This window comes from Semicossyphus pulcher, unplaced genomic scaffold (assembly GCF_022749685.1).
Source record: "Semicossyphus pulcher isolate SPU_LCO1_2020_fin unplaced genomic scaffold, fSemPul1.0.p SCAF_10, whole genome shotgun sequence".
Classification (NCBI taxonomy): domain Eukaryota; kingdom Metazoa; phylum Chordata; class Actinopteri; order Labriformes; family Labridae; genus Semicossyphus; species Semicossyphus pulcher.
Genome location: NW_027211604.1, coordinates 2,902,029 through 2,924,084, shown reverse-complemented (window position 1 = coordinate 2,924,084; position 22,056 = coordinate 2,902,029). Strand labels below are relative to the sequence as shown.

General features: G+C 41.2%; 1 protein-coding gene across 1 annotated transcript in view; it reads left to right on the top strand.

Annotated features, from left to right (window-relative positions):
* Nucleotides 1-12,149, top strand: part of LOC138599597 (AT-rich interactive domain-containing protein 5B) — a 28,702-nt gene extending 16,553 nt beyond the window's left edge. Inside the window, exons 4-12 of the mRNA XM_069671342.1 lie at nucleotides 4,702-4,900; nucleotides 5,197-5,427; nucleotides 5,721-5,827; nucleotides 5,956-6,103; nucleotides 7,483-7,535; nucleotides 8,930-9,027; nucleotides 9,112-9,298; nucleotides 9,432-9,635; nucleotides 10,866-12,149. Of these exons, the coding sequence (XP_069527443.1) occupies nucleotides 4,702-4,900; nucleotides 5,197-5,427; nucleotides 5,721-5,827; nucleotides 5,956-6,103; nucleotides 7,483-7,535; nucleotides 8,930-9,027; nucleotides 9,112-9,298; nucleotides 9,432-9,635; nucleotides 10,866-12,074 (2,436 nt within the window). The 3' untranslated portion in view covers nucleotides 12,075-12,149. The remainder of the gene's footprint in view (nucleotides 1-4,701; nucleotides 4,901-5,196; nucleotides 5,428-5,720; nucleotides 5,828-5,955; nucleotides 6,104-7,482; nucleotides 7,536-8,929; nucleotides 9,028-9,111; nucleotides 9,299-9,431; nucleotides 9,636-10,865) is intronic.
* The last annotated feature ends 9,907 nt before the right edge of the window (nucleotides 12,150-22,056 follow it).

The window sequence follows — 22,056 nt, the reverse complement described above, 5'->3', positions numbered from 1 at the left end:
CCAGTGAAGATGTTACGGTGGTTAGGTCTTTATTGTATCTGTTACTCATTCAGTCTGTTTATCAAACTCGGCGCGGACAAATCTGGAACGAGCGCTGGTCGGACGGAGACGGGCGGAGTTTGTAGTTGAGATGACGAGGAGTCGCAGATGCATAGCATCGCGCCGGAAGGGGGGCGGAGATTAGCCTGTCGACACGGGTATTGTGTTCCCATCATTGCTGATCGGAGCCGAGGCGATTATAACCCGGGTCTACTGCAGAGTCATGTGACCCGGGTCTGAATGCTGAATGTAGCCTTTCCCATTAAACTAAAAAGCCGGGTGTTAGCAGGTTTTTTGATATGCCTACACCCTTTCGGTTCATTACTAAAAATTTTGATGGTGCTTTTATTTTCTATGTTTGCATTTTGTTTTGTCTATTGAAAATGAACCGAAATAAAATTAAAATTGAAATTGAAAATTGGCTCTGGAAGATGTCAGGGGTCTGTCTTGACATTTTCTGGAATTTATCAGGAGTGCATGTGTGAAAGGGGCTATTGAATGCCGATTGAACCGGGGAGCATAAAATATTAAATTTAATAGGCACCAAGTGCGTTAAACGGTTACTTATCTTTCATATGTATGTACCTACAGCGTCATATTTTGGCAACTGAACTTGGGAGTGACAATGTGCAGCCTGGGAACAAAAGGACTCACGTGCAGGTATCGTTTACTGACATAGCTTTAAACTCCTCTGGGCGGGGTTTTTTATTAAGTGCAGTCACCCAGACGACGGCTTCAGTCAGCAAAATCAAGACTTCATGAGGGCAAAACTTTTAAAATATTTAGATAAAAAGTGTGTATTCGACCTCCTGCAGACCCTCCCTGTGTATCGACCCTGTGAGTTGTGAATGAGCTCACACCTGGCTGCTGCAGGAGCAGGAATGTGGGGAGCTCCCACCTGGCTGAGCTCCAGAGGAGGTGGAGGGTTTTTTTGTGGTCGGGGGAGGGGGTGTTGGTTTCTGTCGTCTTTGCCTCGAGGACTAAACAAGATCACAGCTGACAAACTGGAACGGGAGGAACTTTAAACTGGGTGAGCAGTTTGTCACGTTCACACGTGTTAATAAAGGAAATGTAAAGCAGCAACAAGAGCAAGAGAAGTGTAACATTCTGCTGTTTTCAGTTTAGCAGGATTTTAACTGCAGATCTAAATGAGCTGCTGTTCATCTGCTTTGATTAAAAAGCTCATAAATGACATCTCTGAGCAAGAATACAAATCAGATTAATGTTGTATGTGAGGAAATAGAAGCTAAATTGATGAGAGATTGAATGAGCTGTAGAACATTTAAACTCCTTGGACCTGATTCTTGCTATAACCTCAAAAAATAACTCAGCTGTCCTATAACCACTTTAATTGGCTGCTACACGATCACTATCACTATCACTCTGACTGAAGCCATAAAAACAACAACAAATATCAATCAGAGGGAAAAAGGAAATGTTAATGTGTAGCTGCTCAGCTCTTGTCTTTGGCTTAACTTAACTGGCTTTCTTGCTTCATGGGAAAGGCTTCAGACCCGGGTCACATGACTCTGCAGTAGACCCGAGTCATTATCGCCTCAGTGCCGATCGGCATTGATGGGAACACTAAACCCGTGTCGGCACGCTAATCTCTGCTCCCTTTCCGGTACGATGCTATGCTCCGTCGGTAACTTCTGCGACTCCTCGTCATCTCAGCTACAAATTCAGCCCGTCTCCGTCCGAGCAGCACTCGTTCCACATTTGATCAACAGACTGATTGAGTGACAGATACAATAAAGACCTAACCACCGTAACTTCACTGGTTACTAACCCTGTTTTTGGGCGTGTTTGTAACAGACGGTGACGCAGCAGAAAAGAGACTGAAAGTAGGATACTTCACTGGCAATGGGAAAAGAGACAATCAGCATTTATAAGCGGGTCTTCCCGTGTCTGAAAGACCTGCGTCAACGTGCTACATTTTGGTGGGAAAGGGGTTTAAAACATCTGAGTTACAGTTTCACTGACGTATTTTTATTGTCTGACATGTTTCCGAGCTGCTGATCGACTCTGCGTCCCTTAAACACTGCTGCAGATTTTACACCGGCTTTCTAAGACGCAGAGTCCTCTGCTGCAGCGGTCAGTCTGCAGTACTTAAACACTGTTTCTTTAAATACTCACAAACTTTGTTACCCTAAAATAGCCACTTTTCATCCAATTAGCTGAATCAGAACCTTGTTGTGGTTCTACAGGAAATAACAACACATGCAATTTGATTGTTAAGCTCCTGAAGACGGGTTACATGTTCTTTAATTTGCCAAAATAAGCCTTAACTTTAATCCCTGGCAAAGACATTAAAGAGTCTTTCTGGAATACGGAGCCTGTCGCTTACAGAAGAAGCAGTGGTAACTTATATATACATATTAAATGAACAGTACAAACAAGCAGGACAAATGAAAAGTCGCCACAAAAGGAGAGCTTAATGTTGACAGTTTTGTCATATTGTTTTAATTGTTTACTAAAAGAGCTGTAAACGTTGTCTGATGTGATTTTGAATGAAGTCCCACCATCTTGAACGAAGCAAATTTCCCCCATTGGCTGGTTTTCGTTCCCACCTGAGCTCATATCAGGCTTCATTATGAACTCCAAAGACTAAAGGCTGATGTTATTTACAGATGCATGAAATAGTTTCCGTCCAGTGATCACTGACTTTACTTTCTCTTTCGGTTTTGAATGTCGTGTAACAACGTGCAGCGATGAAGACGTGTTTGGATAATTACCTGAAGTAAAAGTTTCAGATGAATAAACTCTCTGCTCTGCTTTTTACAACTTTACGTTATTAATTTACAGGCCCCAAAATGTTATGGTTTAGTTGAACTTAAAACTGCACCGATAATTTACTCAGCACAAAATAACTTCCTTCCTCACTGTATTCAGAGGTTGTTTGAAATTAGAGACAGAATGTATGAAGTAAAGGGAACAGGTAAAAACAAAGGTAAGAACACATTTAAAGTCGAGCTGAAACATTTCCAGAGTATCTAGCTTCCGTTTCGTGACGTATTTCCGAGTGAAACAGGACGTGCAGGCGGGACATATCATTAGAGGGATTTGATTTGATGGTTGAGAAGTGGGCGTAGACAGACGTTCTCCACAGCGCAGTAGCTAGCTAACTGACCGAGCGTTCTTGGTGCTCTGCGGCTAAATGCTGCAGATTGATTGGTTGAAATTGTTTGGTGCTAACTTACGTAAGCACGCGTGAAATTTAGTTTTACCGGAAGGAAAAATGATCGGTAATATTGTGATCTAAAAGGATTTACATTTTTTCATTTCACCTCAACTTTAAAGCAGAAATGTGTCAAAGTTATAAACCTGTGGAAAAGCTTTGATAAAGACTTTTTAGTTCACCTGTACATTTTTAAATAATAATGTGATAAACACATGAAACATAATTTGTTCTGACAGTTGTTTTTTTTAAAGATTGAAACTAATGTTTGTGTCTTTTTTTCTTCTTACTTGTTTAGTATGAAGTTATAAACTTGTGTTCTGCATTGTTAGTAGTTAAAGAGCTGCCTAACAGAGAATGTAATGTAACAAGGTCAGGCATAATAAGCCCAAACTTCAGCCTGCACCTTTTCGCTTGGTTTAATCCCTAAATGTATTTATGTGTTATCTCCATTTAACTTCTATGTGTTTTCTGGTGTTGAGAAATTGTTAATGCTGACAGAAATAAATACACAAATAAATAAATTGGCAGCAAAAATAACTGAAGGTAAAATACTAATCCTGCAGACTGGCCTCTGTACGTGTTACACGTTGTATTAATATGTGAGCACTACTTTAACGTCAGTTGAGGTGGAGCTAATTTTAGAGACCTCGTATTCAGCTGCCTAATTTTATCTACGACTAAAAATACGAACATATAAACTGGTGTCTTTCTGTCGTAGCTCATGAAGCAAATATGAGATGTAATGAAATGATTAGAAAGATTTATTTGTAAAAACTGATTAGAGAGATGTTATGGAGTAAAGCTGGGAGGCAAATGGTTAAACAACCTGTTTTAATGTCATGATATTAACCGAACAATATTTAAACACTGAAGCACCTTTTAAAAAAGAATTTAAAGAGTTACTTCCCTCGCTTCATCGCTCACACTCTGCAGCTCTTTTTGTGCCCTCGTGTAAATGTTCACGCTCGTGTGTCCAGCATGCTGATGTTCTTGTGATTGCTGGACTATTGGTTTTGGTGGAGGCGGTCTGTAGCAGTCTGAAAGGCAAAACGCAGGGCAGAAAAAGCCCACTGCACCACCGGCTCAGGCTCGTTAAGCTTATTGCTCCGAGCACAAGGTGAGAACTGAAGGTGATTCATGAGCGCGGCAACATTTTTAACAGCTCCGTTCATCTATTATCTGTTATACAGACTTTCATTCATAATGTGATAAACAGTAAGTAAAAATGCATTTATTAGTAAAAACTCAAAGTTTTTAGTGTTTATCCACTTTTTCATTTATATCAAACTTAAAACATATTTTTTCCTTCAGTGAATCATTGAAGTTCTTTTATTTCAGGTTTGATGTGCAGGTTCAGAAAATACAAAGATACAGTTTTTATTATAAACCTGAAGAAGACGGGGAACACCTGAAGCTTCAACGTGGTCAGTCAGTGTTTGTCCTGAAGTCTGTTTTGTGACCGGCCCTCTCTGTGTGTTTAGGATGAGGTGCTGGCGGTGTCCAGGAAGATGGTGTTGCGGGTGGAGGACCTGGTGCGATGGTCGTGTGTGGAGCCAGCAGGTTGGAGCCTGAAGACGCTGCCGCCCTGCGGGACAAACGGACTCCACAAACCTCTACAGACCAACGACGCTTTCAACACGCTCATCAAGAGCAGCGAGCCGCTCAGAGACAAAACTGACAGTAAGAGCTTCTGTTCATTTGGTCTGTGTTATTCTAACATCAATCAAACTTAATCCTTCCTGCAGATGTGTCAGAATAAAAGCCTAGTAGAGCAAGTTATGGTAGCAAGTTATCACTAAACATTAAGCTACTGCAACATAGCAGAGTAAGGTAGTTGAGGGTAACATCCTGGCTAACTTTACACCAAGTGTCCGATCATTTGTGTTCCGAACATTTGATCCTCCAGTTTTCTCCAGCTGAAGATCCTCAAAGCCACAGCCGGACTTTTGATTTTCACGTGTTTCTTTTCCTCTCAGACGAGCAGTTGGAGCGCCACGGCATCAAAGTGCTCAGCTACCCGCAGTACTGCCGCTTCCGCTCGCTGCAGAGACGCATCCAGGATGCAGCGAGGGGGCCGGGGATGCAGGACCCCTACCTGGTCGCCCTGGGAGGAGTCAAGGCGTCGCCCAGCACCCGTCTGATGTACTGCAGGGACACCTTCAACCACCCGACGCTGGAGAACAACGCCAGCTTCTCCTGGCAGTTCAGTGAGTGTTTCAGGGAAATCAGAGCCGGAATCACAGATGGACTATTGCTGCAGATTCATTCATTAACAAGCCTTTCTGTACTGGATAACACTTCCTGCATGTTCCCAAGTTTTCCCCAAAGATTTTACCACTGAGTCAGTTGAATCTGGGACTTTTGAACATCCGTCTTTAGTGTCATTCTGCTCAGACGAATTGTTGTTTAACAAACACTAAATAACAACAACAATCTAAACATAGTTTCCTGCATTTTGCTGAACCTTCATGTCTGCTGTTGTTCGTATCTCTTCCTGCAGGATGTCCGTCTCTCAGTCTTCGAGGACGACCTCGCAAGAGGAGAGGACGAGACGGCAAAGAGTCCCCGACCTCCAGCCAATCAGAGTCCTGGATCGAGAGGATGAAGGTTTGTTCTTTATGTGTAACAAACACTTTTGTCTTTAGCCAGGAGAGAGCGGGTTCGACGACATGCTATAGTATACATGTTATACGTTGTAGTATTGTGTTGTAATAATGAAGTGTCCCTCCCTGCAGGAGAACGTGATGGGCAGCGTGGAGGTGGGCTGTGAGGGCAGCTGGCTCCCTCACCCTGAGGAGCAGCTGTTCCTGGATCAGCTCTTCTCCTTCATGGACCGAAGCGGCTCGCCCATCCACAAAGTCCCAAACCTCGGCTTCAAGAAGAGTGAGAGACGCCGTTCTCCTTCTTTGTTTGGATGTTTCTTCTTCTCTTTCTCTCTCTCTACTGGCTTTTAGTCTTTTCTTTCTTTATTTCTGCCCTTATCTTTCTTTGTCTCTTTCTTTCTCTTTTTCCTCTGTTATTTTATCCTTTCTATCTTTCCCTCTTTTTTCTGCCTCTGCCGGTTCTTTTCTTTTTTGTCTCTCGCATTTTCTTTCCATCTCTCCATTTTTGTTTCCTTTTTGTCCTTTTGTTTTATCTTTTTTAGTCTCTTATTTCCCTCCTTCCATCTTCGTTTGTCTTTCTTTCTATTCCTTCCTTCCTACCTGTCGTCTTTCTGTCCTTTTTGTCCCTGTTTCTACAACTCTATTTCTCCTTTCCTTTTCTCTCTATCTCTCTTTGTGTCCGTCTTCCTATTTTCCTCTTTATTTCTTTCCATCTTTTTATTCTTTCTTTCCCTGTTTCTCTAAAAGCTTAAATCAAACAGAGACATTTGACATTTGACAAATGGAAGAAGGTCGCAGGTTTATTTCCTCCCATCGTTGCTCTGGATGTGTCTGACTCATCGGGCTGCGACCCCTCAGAAGACGTTTTCACTTCAAATTTAACCATCAAGATTAAACGAGCGTCCTGACCGGAGCAGACAACAACAACAGTCACCTGTTTCTGTCGCAGCATAACGAACGCTACGTTTCCATCACAGGACGACAAACGAACAAAATGTTATTTTCACAGAAACATTTGAACATTTAAAAAGCCGAACAGCTTTCTGATGATTACACTTTAATCTGATCAATTCCACGATTAGTTCATAAATGATAATATTGTTTAATATTTATAACCTCACCTCAATTTTCTCGACCTGTCCTGAAAGAAAACTGTTTTTTAGTCATATTTAATTAATTTTAGGTTCAGTGTTGCTTTTTTATCACATCAATTATTGAGTCAGCTGTTTAATATTTCAACGTTATTTCCATTTAAAAACAGATATAATGCTTTTATAAAGTATTCGATGTATTTAGTAGTGAGTTAAACTTTCTGTGTTTGATATGTAGAGAACATGTAGAGCGGCTGTGGAACAGATTTGTAAAGGTGGAGCTACCTGAAGAGGAATGAGTCAGACCTGATCTCCGCTCTCGTCTCTGAGATCATTAAAGTTTCATCTGATCTGGTTAATCAGGATGAAAGCTGCAACTGTAGACATGAAAACATAAAAACACAGTTTCATCTGGATGTAAATGTTCAGTCATCACGCACATATTAAATGCAGATTACAGCCTGATTAGCGTTTGTATCTGCTCCCTGCTCTTCATTTATATCCTGTCTGTTTCCACTCGCCGTCTCTGCTGCTGACTGTTAACCGTTTTCATCCTCTCTGTCCTCAGTCAACCTCTTCCTCATGTACTCGGTGGTCAAGAGACTCGGAGGATACAAGAAGGTGAGTTACTCAGATGTATAACTCCAAGATACATCAGTAACCATGAAAAATGTGGCTTGTTTGATGAACTGTTACATGAAATGATTTACTGTGAAGTGCTGAGAGAACAAAACCAGGCAGACAGGACAGAAACAGGCCTTTTGTTGTGAGACTGTGCCGCCTGTTTCACCCACTGTGCTGCAGAGAGCTTCATGCTGAACAATGCTGCACTATACTACACGGTGTTACACCCCTAATGACACACTGTCTAATGTATGTAACTGTTTCCTCAACGCTTGGCCTTCTGGGAAGCAGAACACACAGATGTAAAAACACAAGAGACCCCTGCAAAAATCTGTTCTGCTGCTGGGTGACGTTAGGCCGCTCTTTGTTCGATGGCTTGTGACCGTCCGTCTTCCTCTTGATCACATTCAGGAGGTTTCACTGGGGCTCACATCTGTATCGGGCTGGCCCTGACATGAAGAGAGAGATGCTGATTTAAGGAACAATTGGAGCGGGCTCTTAATTTAGCTTTAAATTCATTTTCGCTTCTTGTTTAATTTCGTTTCAGTCCAGTCCGAGGTTTAAATTTGGCTGCAATTTGTTTGTAACCGAAAACCAATCGGTAAAACGCTGCATTCTTCATGCACTGGAGGAGATAAGCGTTTCCATAAAGTGATGTCTTCCCCATCCATAACAAGATGCACTTCACTGTTTGCTTTATGGATCAGTTCTGACTGAATGTCTTGTAAACAAACTCGGTTAAAGTGTTTGAATAAACGGATTTATTTATAGTCATTATTTGCTTCCCAAGATCTCCCTCCCTTTGAATGATGATATCACATTTACATTTGTTTTGTAGTTTAAATTCAAAATATAATAATATATATAATTATATATTAGTCTCGAATTTCCACGTCACTGTGTGACGATGTTCATAATGATAAAAATCAGTAATAATAATAATAATAGACTTTTGTCAGATACTAGAAAAAAGGAGCATGGTGAGCTACAACGTTATAGAGGCCTACTTCCTCCCCTCCCCTCTATTAAAAGGTTCAGTTTTTTCCGACTGTACCTGAACGCATCTCTCCTCTCCTCTCGTAACTTGTGTCGAGCAGTGTGCATTGAGTGAGTGGTCAGGGAAGTACGAGAGGGAGAGAGCGGCAGAGTGACAGTAAGTACGAGCGGAGCTGAAAGACTGTTCTGCACGCCATAACTTCACTGTGCTCCAGCTCTTAACTCTGCACTAGTTTTTTATACAAGTTGACGTATTTCTGTTATCGATTGAGTCGACGAGTCGCCCCAGCCCTCGTATTAACTGTCAGTCCTGTCCTGCAAACATGTTTCTTTTCTGCAGGACTGTCGGGTTTCAAAGCTGATCACCTTCATGTTTGTGTGTTCTTATATCACAGGTGACAAATGACCGTCTGTGGAAAGTGGTTTATAACGAGCTGGGAGGATGTCCCGGCAGCACCAGCGCTGCTACCTGCACCAGGAGACACTACGAGAGGTCAGACAGACACAACCACAACACGGTTCTGATGTGAAACTACATGCATGAGGCCTCCTGTAACCATGTGTCTGTGTGTCTCAGGCTGATGCTTTCCTATGAAGAGCACCTCCGATCAGGAGGAGGAGGAGCAGAGTTCAAAATCCCAGACACCCCTTTGCCTCCGAAACCCAAAGGGATCCGAGGGAGGAAACCGCTTCCGAGAGGCAGAAAACCAGGACCCAAAGCCAAGGAGAAGAAGATCGCAGCTGCTGCTTCTCTGCCTCGAACTGTAAGTGATAACATGCATGTCCTGACATTAACTCAATGTGCTTTAAGTTAAAGTGCAAAGGAAAAGATGCACCGCCCTCTCAGTGAGCTTTAAGATGACAGAAAGTTACAGCTGTTTTTCGTCTCCCCATCAGATCGTGAACCCAAACGGCATCGTGGTGGTGAAGCGGGGTCGAGGCCGGCCGCCGGGAACACGAAACAAGGCCACGCTGATCGCTCAGGCCAAACTGCTGGCTCAGCAGCAGGCTAAAGCCAAAGCAGCGACTGAGTGTCAGCAGCAGAGTCCTCTGCTTCCAGTCAGAGCCGGAGGAGGAGCAGCAGCCAGCAGCACACACAGGGTAACTACTCAGTACTCTCATGTACTGTGCTGCAGGGGACATTAATGCACAAATAATCAACATATCGTCACCTTCAAGTAATATCAAAATAGTGCCAGGTATTAGTGCATTAAACGCTCAACAAAACTACAGCTGAAGCTTTAAACGTCTCTGTGCTCAGAGTCACTGATGTAAACAGACCTGCTGAGTGCAGCAGGACAACACAAAGCTTTGAATCACAAAACCTTTATTTAATATTAACAGAGAACAGAACAGGTAAGGCTCCCTCTGCTGGTTAGGGAGAGCAGTCTGCAGCATTTCACCTAAAGCTTCTGCAATATCAAGTGTGTGTGAAAGTTCCAGTTTAACATTTAAATGCCAAAGCAGGAAGGAGATGAATCACGTTACTATAAGAACAAGGTGGATTCTTTGTTTAAGTATTAATGCATTTAACCACTGACTGCATCAAACAGTTTATATCAGCAAGAAGACACTGAAAATGTCTACAGCTACTTTTATTCATTGGACAACTTTCAGGGAAATTTAAAAATGGAAAAGTTGACAGCAATCTTCTGTAAATGTCAAAATGTGAAGGATGATTCTGGTATTTTTATACCTGGGTCTAATTTTTTACATATTTTGGAAACATATGTAAAAGAAGTTTACTGCTTCTACCCGCAGCTGTAAAGCAGACTGCAACAGCTAAAGTACCGTAACATTTGGTGTGTAAGACGCAGTTTTAATACATTTTCTTCATCTACAAAGTGGGCTGCGTCCAGTATGTACCAGTATAAACATGCAGAGAGAGTTATGTTATTGTGTTACGGGACTTTACTCAGACCGTGGCGCCATGATCTAGTTAAAGCTTCGTCACGGACGTGCGCCGTCATGATCGCCAGTGCAGCCGCCAACTGAGCTCAACTCCCGCACCTGTAGCTAGCAGGATTACAAACTGTACATGGTACAAACAGATTTTAATGTGAGTGTTTTTAATGTGTTTCAAAACAAATTGAAATAGTGTTGAAATAACTTTTAACTTAAAAAGCTACAATAAAACCTTTTGCCCCCTGGGACACCCCAAAAAACAGACTACGTCTTATAATCCGGATTCTACAGTTCTTTTTTTACCGCGCAGAACGAGTTGATTGTCTGAAGCAGTTCCAAAACGTTTGAACCTCTGAGTCAGAATAAACTAAGTAACAACTTTGCCACTATGCATGACCTCCGTTTTCTTCTCCTCCCTCTCTGCAGCCCATCCAGCCGGCTATCCTCCCTGCCAACATGCCCCTCACCCCCGACCTCTCCCCCATGTCCACACCCTTCCTCCCCTTCCAGCCCAAACTGAAGGAGCTGAAGCCAGACCGAGGGGAGTCTGCCGCTCCGGCTCCAGGTGTGCTCCTCTCCACGCTGCCTCGTCACTTCGTCGGAGGATCTCTCGGCGGATTCAGTCCAATCAAAGGTGTGTGTCCCCTGGACGTCTTCAGGAACCGCATCACCCTCCAGAGAGGCCTGGAGAGCCCGGCTCTGACGCCTCAGGACCCGACCCAGCACCTTCCCACCATCTACACCCTCCAGCCCAAAACCGGAAGCCCGGATACACCTCAACCCAGCGGGGACCAGCTCCAGCCCCACCCGCTCCACCAGCAACACAACCGCTGCTCGGGGTGCAACGTGGACGAAGCAGCCCAGAGAGGAGGCAGTCGGGAGGCCAGGACGCGGCCTCCTCTGCCCCCTCTCCGGGTCCTGCCTCTGAACCTGGACTGCAGCGTTCAGGTGTGCCAGCTGATGAGGACTCGTCTGGACTCGTCTCAGTTCCAGACCTTCACACGGCGTCTGTCCGAGGCTCTGTCCCAGGACCTGAGCACCAAGCCCCCCTGCTCCCCCATCACGCCTCCCCCCGAGCAGGCACTGCCCCTCAACCTTAGCAAACGCTTCCCTGCCAAGAGACCCAGCACAGACGGACCAGAACCGAGTCCGGCAACCTTCAACGGACACACAGACCAGCCGGCATCCAAGAGACCTAGACCTGGCTGCACGGAGCAGGACGTGGACTTCAGCCTGGGGGACCGCTCCAGCTCTGGAGCAAGTTCAGCAGGAGGAGGAGGAGAGCAGGACGTGGAGATCAAGAACCAGGAGGAACCAGCAGACCTGAGCTCCCCCAGCAGGATCAGGGCCTTCTTGCTCGGGCTGCCTCCCTTCCAGGTGAAATTCGAGGAGGATCTGAACGGGACCAGGTTTGGAAAGCTTCTTCCTCCGGGATCTAGAGCTGAACCCCAGAGGACCGAGACGGAGAACGGAGAGGGAGTAAAGAAAGAGGTGAAGGAGGAGGAGGTTGAAACAGAGCGATGTCAAACTGAGAAGTCGGCGCAGGAGCAGTCGGATCCCACCCCCTGCTCTGGTCCTGGTCCAGCAGAGGTGAGGAGAGCCGGGCCCTCAAACACGGACACGCACTGTTTTTAGCCTTACTTCTCTTTATTAGCATTTTGACGCGGGGGCTTGGTTTTGGTTCTGTACACCGGATGCTTCAGCGGTGGATCCGGCTCAGGTGTGAGCCTGAACACGAGGAGCAGGGATGTTTCTTTCTTCATCTTTGATGACATTTGATTGACTTCTCCTGGTTTCCAGTTTTTGTCTCTTTCTTCTTTTCGATCACGTCGTTGATTTAACTTTGCAGAGGAACAACGACACAGAGACTCATGACAATCACGGATCGGTTTCTCCTCCTTTTTCTCTCATTTCTGTCTCTTTGAAAGGTAAAAAAAGAAACGGAGACTCTCTAACAAACACTGCCATAACCCTCCATAACACTATTAACTCCACTATTCAATGTTACACAGAAATATTGAATAAGATCCATATTACCTAAATGAAAAGAAAATCAATATTACATTTATGGGTGATGCTATGCATCAAGGATTCACGAGTTAGCATCTAGAGTGTACTGTAGTTTGGTAGTTTTTAAATTGTACTCTACTTCTGTAGAGAAATAGTTATTTTCTGATAAAGTGTCTGGAAGTTATCTGGAGCTCCTCGGTCTTCACATTATAGCTCGTTTAGTGAAGCCTTTCTATAGTCCTGCTTGTTAGCTGAAATATATAAACTCTTCTTACACACATGTGCCTTAAACAGCCTGCGATCTGTTTCATCGCAGGCTTCAAATCCATTCAGTTAAAGAGATACCTTGATGTTGGACCTCTGTAGTTTCCCTCCCTCCTCAGCAGGGCGGGGTGCCTTTGGAACAGACCTGAGCTCCTGTGACTAGGGGAAAAGTAGACGTGTTTCCTATAAACGCTTCAACAAGAAAAGCCAAAGTTCTCAACTTTTCAATGTCTCGGGGGGCTGCAAAAACACGGGTCAAATGTTGGTTTGATTCATATCCAGTTTATAAGAAGTGGACGGAGTCATTGTGATGAAACGCAGTGACATAATAAAGCTTCAAGTTTGGGATTTTGGCGCTCCCCATATTGCCTTTTTGGAGCCACAAGTGACCATATTTGGAGGACAGGGTGGAGCTGGGGAGGAGCACATGCTACTTAGCCAATGCTAGCTTGGTTAGCAAGGCAACTGTGATATTAATTTGGATTCTGAATTTGACGCTAGCGAAAAACTGGCTCAAACCAAATGTTCTTACTAGAAAAATGTGTCTTTTAGAACAACAGGACACTGAACAAGACCTGTTTTAGGTCTTCATAGGACCATCATCACAAAATGAACATCATGCTGTGTTGAAGAAGACTTGAAACTAAAGCTTGAGACCATAAACTCATTTGGAAACTGTTTTCTGAGTTGTTGAAGTCGCTCCTTGACACCCTTTAGAAAGAATACAGGTTTAAATTCTTCCCAATGTGCTGCACTTTTCAAATCAAAAGGCTCCATCCACTTTTTATAAACTGGCATGAATCAGAAACTGATCAAAGGTTTCCTGAGATACCCAGCCCTGCTGTTTGCACTGTACAGACCGCTGTGGACCACCACCTCAACCTTAACCTACCGTCATGCTCTCATCTCGACTACTGTTCAGGTTGTTCAACCAACAACAGATCACATCAGCATCGGAGTGTAGAGATCGGACATGAACATGTAGCCCGAACATTCAACTACCTCAGGCTTCTTTTCTTTTCCCATCATTTCCACCTGCTTCATCAGCTTCAGCTCCCATCATGCATTTGGGTAGACAGCATGGAAGGATGCTTGTCCATTAACACGGTTACACTTTCTTTCTTCAGTTACATCGAGTTGTTTTTTCATGCTGACATGTAAACTTCAGGACATCACCAGACTTTCCTTAAACAGATTTTGTATCTGGGTCTTGTTTGCGTTCATCTCTGGTGTAACTAAGCGCTCTCCTCATTGTGATCACATCCCACACCAGGTGTGAAGCTGGTTGTCGGTTGGCAAACGTGTCAACAAGCGTGCTTAGTCACAGATGAAAGGAGACATGGTCGCCCTTAGCAGTAAGATGGTTGTACAGCTGGATGTAGCAGAAAGAGGCGGAGACAATGGACCTAAAGATGTGATAGGGAGTTTTTTTTGTACCACTCAAATGTTTGTATAATGATTGTGAAGCTAAAGCTCCCAGCTAGTTAGCTTAGCTTAGTGCAAAGACTGGAAACGGGGGGAAAACAGAGCCTAGCTAAAGCCTGGATCTATCCAGAGGTAAAAAACCAACAACTACCGACGAAAGATAGCTGGCTCTTTAAAGCAACATTATGCAAGAGTGGTATTTTATCTGCAATTTGCGACCGCTAAAGCACCACAGTAAATTCCAGTGCAGGACTGTTAACGGGAGTTTGTCCTGAAACAATGATGCACTTTCAGCGGGGGATGGGACCCTGTCAACGCAGCCAACAGAGTGCAAGACAAAGCATTCAGGGTGCAGAGTGGGAATGCAAGATTCGTCATTTTCCCGATTACAAGCCTGTGTACCTTTTTTAAAATCATTTTGAAGCTGTTTTAAGCTTAAAGTTGCATCACGTGGACCAGTGACCAACAAGTGTGTGCTGGTCCTTAAAAACACTCCCTCCAAAACCATGGGCTGTTGTTCTCTTACACTTACATGTTCGTCCTTGTGAGATTCTAACCTTTATTAAATACGACGTAGAGACGCCGGTAGCTTGAGTTACCTTTAGAAACAAGCAGGCTAGCTTCTTCCCCATGCTTCCATGCTTTGTGCTCCGCCTACTGTCTCTTGGTTAAAATGTATTGTCCAGACATGAGAGAGTATCAATCTTCTCAGATTCCTCTCAGCAGGAAAGTCTTTACAAAAGGGATCTGACTGTTATGTTTCTGCGGATCCAGATTGTACGTTAATGCCGGGTTAAAATGAGAAATCAAACCGACAGCATTCACGCCGCTTCACCAAAGAACATGTTGGCTTCATTAAAACGAATCCACCGCTCCACTCGGCTGCTTCTTCTTCTCATGCAAAGTGCCAACATTAATCACAGACTAAATGTGTAGCTGTTATATGAAGAACATCAAGGTATCACTTTAACCGCAGCCTTTCCTTCTACGTGTTTGTTTTTCTGCCACAGACAGATGTTGGATCAGATTTGCACACCTACTGTACAAACTTGCTTCATTTATTTTTTCCATATTTATATTTGCCAACGTTTTGTTATGTTAGTAGTGGAATCAACTACGACACCGAGATTAACTGGTGCTGTTTATTCTTAGTTATGTAGCCATCGCCATATTGTTGTTTTGTTTTTTATTTTTGTATTGATAAAGCTGCAAATGTTTTTCATCTCAGCAAGTCGTTACGTCTTGACGTCATTCTCAAACTGCTTTTTAAAGAAGTAAATTAAAAGAAACTTTGACTTGTTATGAAAATATTTGCAGTTTTTTCTGATGTATTGGACTGTTGGCCTCGTGTGAGACAGATATGAATTGTTTGTGAATGAATGCATGAGTAATGAATTGTATACTCAGTAGATCATAGCTGGGCAGAAGCACCAAAGCACATGTACTCCACCTGAAATCACCAGTCTCACCTGTTCTCTAACTTTTATCATCCTGGTGAAGTCAGAGTATTATACGACCGTTGCTTTAAGAAATGTCACTTTTCACAATGATGTCGGTTTTCTCCACTTGAAGTGAGAAATCAGTAACAAGCATGAGTTGGTGAAATACTTCCTCCTGTTGTGATTACTTCCTGAACACAAAGTCTTATTTTAATTACTGCAGTAAGATCATATATCCCACAACAAGTCTGATAACGTAACAACAGATTTATGTATATTTAGTGTCTCTATCTGCGTCATCATGTTCATAGACCTTTATTTATGGCGGAGAGGTTGTTTTGCTCAGCGTGCTCAGTGTGCAGTGCGTCCAACTCGAGCTGTAAAGGCCTCCGTATCCTTCAAAGGAAAACGTTTTTATGACCACGGCTGGAGACTAAAACGTTAGTCCTTAAAGGACGCACTAAAATATCGGGTGAAAAGTCATGAGGTTTGTGTTTTAGCAGTAAATCAATATTTAGTAATGTTACACCAGCAAGAAGAAGAAAACAGTCGCAGGAACTGTACGGCTTCTGGGCGTCTTTTAACCTTGATTTCTAAAACTTAGATTGTCTCTCCTCGAAGACTAAGTTGTTCAGAGTTCAAACTCTGTCTACTTTCACACCTCCATAAACCTGAGCCATCAATTTGGTTGTTTCATTATCTGTTTAAAATGTTGGAAAAAGTTCAGCCGTTAGAATTTAGTGCCATCAGAACAGACCCTAAATAACTGCTCTTTCTCTGTCAATCTTTCTGCTTTTGCACTGCACATATTATTAGTGCTAAATGGCGCTAACTTTAGAATTAGTGACACCAGTTGTTGACCTCAACGCACCAACCTCCACCCACAGTATTGGATGAAAACAAGCTTTAATTGATCAGAATTTTCTAACGGCAATGTTTTGGATATTTGTTACTTAAATACAAGTTTCTTGTGTTGCATAGAACAAACGGTTGGGCTTTACTCTCTCATTGTGAAACCCAATGCACATGCTCATTAGTGTTCCTTATCACCAACTGGCTGCATGACAAATTAAATAAAGCAATGTCCTCGACTTTAAGAAACTTTTACAAGTTCTTAATTAAGCAAAAAGATACCTTTTTTGCAGTTGGGGGTTTACTTGATTGACGTTCATTGCAGTACCTCAAGTGGCCACTGGGACACATTGGCAGCATTGTCTGACTCTGCTAATAATTGATAAGGCTGCCTCTGACGGCTTCCATATCTAATGTGAAAGTAGGCAGTGTTTAAACTCCGCTATCAAGCTTTCTTTACGTGTGAACGAACAAGTACACCTCTGTGAATGTCTCTTCTCATGCCCACATGAACGACACCACCTGAGTGTTACAGAAAGACAAAAACATGTTTCTTTTTAAGAAAGCGTCGGCCTCAGCACTCACACGCTGGGAGCTTTCCAGCCAGACCACAGCTCCACTGGACCAGTTTTATCTCTGAGTGTCTCAGTCTGACTCTCCTGAACATTTTGCCTTAGTTAGTTAGTTTTATTTTATTTTGTGCATGTTTATGTAAAGACAACATGCCACTGAGGGCTGACCGTCTGCTGTGTCATTAAAGAGGAGGGGGGAGGTCTTCTAGTCTAGCAGCATGTTAAACCAGTAAGAGAGACGAATAGGTTCTTCTTCTTCTTTGGTTATTTAAGCTTTAGTTTGTAAAGGTTTCTTTAGGTATTATTTCTTATTTTCCTTTGTTAAAGTTAAAGATTTAAATGTTTACATTTTCTTATGCATGTTCAAACAGATTTGTTATATCCAGTGTTTTGCACACTACTTCAGCGGTTTTGAGCGGCACTGCGCATTTATGTAAAGTACTTAAAATTAAGTGCCTGATACTTACAAGTGAAAATTGGAGCTGAAATTTGTAAGCAAATGAAAGTTAAATTTGCTCATTAGCCTTCATGCCATTGACTTGAACAGCGGCTCCTGTAGTCGTGTGAGGTTTTATAGATCCTGTGTTTAAAGGTTTGATTACATGAGGGAAGATTAACACGTTTAAAAAGCGACCCAGGACGCTCCTTCAGCTCCCACAAACTGGACCTACAGGACTCAACAACAGCGACACCTAGTGGCCATCTGAGTTCTCACTGATGTGATTTATCCTGTGACGACATTCATAATGAAAGATTATCAAATTAAAGGGTGCTACATGTGACATTATATTAACATACAAAGAAATATACTTAAAAGACTCTCCAGCAGCTACTTTATGGCACAAAACAGGAAAAGGGGGCTGTTCTGCTACAGCAAACAAGCACAGTCATGAAACTGATATGAAACGTATGGCTGAGATCATTGATCATTTTCTTTATCAATTAATCTGCAAATTATTTTCTCAATAAATAAATTGTAGATGTCGATCTTGGGTGGCTGAAAATAATTGACCATAACGATTTCTGTTTAGTCCGTAAATTAAATGAAACATTGAAACTTTTCCCCCCAGTCAAGCTAACATGTTCAGATATCTGTGTGGCAGTTATATAGGGTTGAAGAAATAATGCAAATTATTACATGGTAAATGTTAGAGCCAGTGATTTCTGTCATGATATCTTTGCATAGAAAACTGCAAATTAGTTTTCTGTGGATGTTTTCAGCTATAGAAAGTCAAAAAGATTTTTGAACTACCTGGATTAATCTATGAATCCTTATCCCTGAGTCTTGGCTACGTCTTTAAATATCTTGCTTAAAATGTCAGTTTACTGTTTAATAGGAAGGAAATTCAGGAAATTTCAACATCGGAGAAGCTAAAAGTAAATGAAAAGAAACTTTAAATTGTGAAACATAAACATTGACAAAATTGATTCATTAACAAACCCTCAGATTATTTAACATAACATAACACTTTTCTAGAGATGAAACTGCCAGCCCAGTTTAAACTTTCAGATTCATGACTTTGTGGTGACTTTTGCTGGAAACAAGATGGAAAGAATCCTTAGTCTCTATCAGGGAGCGCATAAGGATATTATTGGAAATCTGAATTTGGATAAACACCAGCAGTAAAAATACATCGAGATATGTTGATGTTAAAAATGTTACATGTGGCACTTTTTTACAAAGTGTGGGATGTTAAGAACCAATGAATGTTTCAGTCACTTTCTGTAATCTTTTTTTTTTTTAATCATTTGACACCATTAGCTGATGTTTATTTTTTTTTTCTCCCTGAAACAGAAACCCCAGATCAACCCCTATGCTTCCCGGTATGATCACCTGCCCGTGTGCACCTTAAATGGCTGCCGAGGTGTTTGACTTGAGTGGGAGTTTTTTTTGTGTTTCCTGTTGAGTGTGTGTGATTTGATGATTGCAGATCTGCAGCACAGACTCCAGTTGAATTTTGTGTTTCTTTAAAAAACGGTAAACAGCTGGCAGTGTCAGGTACCATTCCATTTTAACACTGTATATTTATAATAAAAGTAATCTGTTAATAAAATCGGACTCTGTTTTATTGTGTTTCTATCTTTCTGAAAAGTTGTGATCTGCTCTTATACATGATTGATAAATATACTTTACTGTAACTGTCAAGAGTGTTAGGGCCTCTGTGATGGGTAATCAAAATGTAACTTAGGACTAAGGACAAATCAAATTTGATAAAAATAAAAAAAACATTAGGAGATTAAGTTTTAAGTAAAAATTAAACAAACTATATAAAATATATTATGTATGATATTTATTATAATATTCCAAAAGTTCTAATATATAGAACACAAATATACTGTAAAAAATGGAAATATCTGAAAAATGAACAGATTAATTTTGAGAAAGATAAACTGAGGAAAAAACATTTTATGAGAGTAATTTTTACAGACTAACTCAAATTTAAAGACATATTTTATTGTGAGTATTAATAAATTAATAAATTTATTTGCAATAGAAGAAAAGTTACAGCAGTTTTTTGAGTATAAAGTCATTTCCAAGAGAAGAGTTTTTATAAGAGAGCAAAGTTATAAAGTATAGAGTAAAGTTAATATAACATTAAAGTAATAATCTAAATGGATGATATGTAATTTTAGTTAAATTGGAGTATATATACTGGAAGAGAGACGTTGAACAGACTCTGAAGCTGCCTGTAATTCTTCAAATTGAACACTAGATGGAGGCATAGAGCTGAGTAGATGAATAAATATGAGTGTTTCAGGAGATTCATTTCATGATGAGTTTCTTTACAAAACTTACAAAACAAAGTACATTTACTCAAGTGCTATACTCAAGTGTACATTTTAGATTCTTTACTTAAATCACAGTTTCTTGCCACTGTAAATACTTTATATTACTAATACTTTAATTAAGAGGGAACCTAACCTGAAGCTCAGCTTTACCACAAAATTAATGATTAACGTCTTGGGAGACTTGCATTTTGTCCCCATAAGGACGACCGGTTCCCAAATGTGACTGTGTAAACAAATGTATGTCTCCACAACGTCAGAAATACACGTTCACACATGCACACAGGTAACATTGTTTCTGCAGCACACTGAGGAATGTGTTCATTTCCTGTTTGGTGTGAATGTTTACACTTGGACGTTTTTGAAACAGGCAGAAGAAAAGTCCTGGTGGGAAGGAATGTGTGTGCCAGTGTGTGTGCTTGTGTTAAACCACTTTAGGGGACACATACACACACCAAATTTCAGACCAGTTAATTGGGGACCGCTTGTGCATAAGGGGACAATAGGCTTGTCCCTGTTGGTAAAAATCATATTTTTGCGTTAGTGGTTAAGGTAAGGGTAATTTTTGGGTTTCAGAAAAATACTGGTTTTGGTTATATCTTCAGGAAGTTATTTGTAAGTACGTTTACGTTTTTGTAAGTACCCCTCAAGTGATTTATGTGTTTGTCATAATTAATATGGTAAGCAGCTTCAACAACAGAGTTGTGTCAGAACTGTCACAAAACTGCTTTAAGAAGAGATATACAACAAACAAAATGTAAAAGACAAACACAAAGTACAAATATAACATGTTTTCTATGCACACAAAAGTTATTTTTCTCAAAGTTTGTTCACTGATATTTTAAAAATCTGTTTAAGTGAGAACAATTAACAGCGTGATTACTACAAAGGTACTACTTTGGCTGCTCACAAGTAAAAGGCCAATGTAGGTGGCTGCTCTCAGACCATCTTGCAGCTTAGGTCTTGGGCTGGGATGGTTAACTGTTGTCTGCAGTCACGAGGCCAGACAAAGGTACTGTCAAATTCCCGGCAAACATTGAAAATTACCTCACCTACTGACTGAATACATACATGCAGATATCTGTGTATAGAGATAAGATTATTGTATTTTGTTCAGTATAAATATATTTGACGAGTAAAACATAACATAAAGGTTAAAATAAGCTTAAATAAGGCTCAAAAGTTAAATTAACTCTTCTGGTCCACTTTCTGCACTTTCATAGCGTCATTTTCAGAGACAAAGCTGTAAAAAAAAAACACTGTACTAAATACTGAACACTTCTTGTGTTCAGTATTCTGTAACATCCAGGGTCTCCTTGCTGTGTGAATCTCTCGTCCGGTTCTGTTTTCTGTATTACAGTCTTCACCACGGGGCTGCGTCTCACTGCTTTGGTATGCGAGTTGTATTTCTCCTACACAGCCTGACAGACTTTTAACCCTTTGAGACTCATAAATATTTTTCTTCTGAAGTCTCTCCTCTTTGTCTGAGAGTCGACCAGCTCACTGTAAACACTGCACTCATAAATTCCACATTCAGACAGACCTCTAGTAATTCAACCGCAGCAGATAAAAAAAACCTTAAAAAGTTCCAAATCAAACCTGTAAATATGTCAGATGTTGAGAAAATATTACAATATTAACAGTAATGTTAAAGGTAGGTGGAAATAATGGTTTCAAGAAAACTGACAGACACACACACACACACACACTTTTTTTTTTTACAAAAATAATGTAAAAATTCTAAGTTTTTGTTGGATTTATATTTACGGCTACTTTTTACTAACAGTGGAAAATAATATAGTATGCTTCTTTGATCATTTGTACATTATAAAATTATATTTATTTGAATTTTATTTTATCTGCCCATTACTAGGCAGCAAGCATCACTATTTCTTTATTTTGTAATTGGTTTTAAGTTATTTTCATGTGTAATTATGCCTTTAGTGACGGTCAAGGTGCAATATAGAAAAGTTTAATAGACTTAAAGCAGATTTCATCTGAGTTATTTATATATTTGTTAATGGGTTTTGGCCTTTCTATTTAATTTTAAATTTTTTACCTAAAATCTTGAGTTGTTAAATGTAAAACATTAAATTCATGAATCAAAAAGATTAAAAACTAATGGATAAATCTGGAGCCGTCAGATAAATGTAGTGGAGTGAGAAGAACAATGTTTTCCTCTTAGATGTAGTTGAATAGTCGAGTGAAGCTGTGACGGCTGTAAGCCTAGACAGTCAGTAATATAAGTTAATATTAGAATGCCTTATT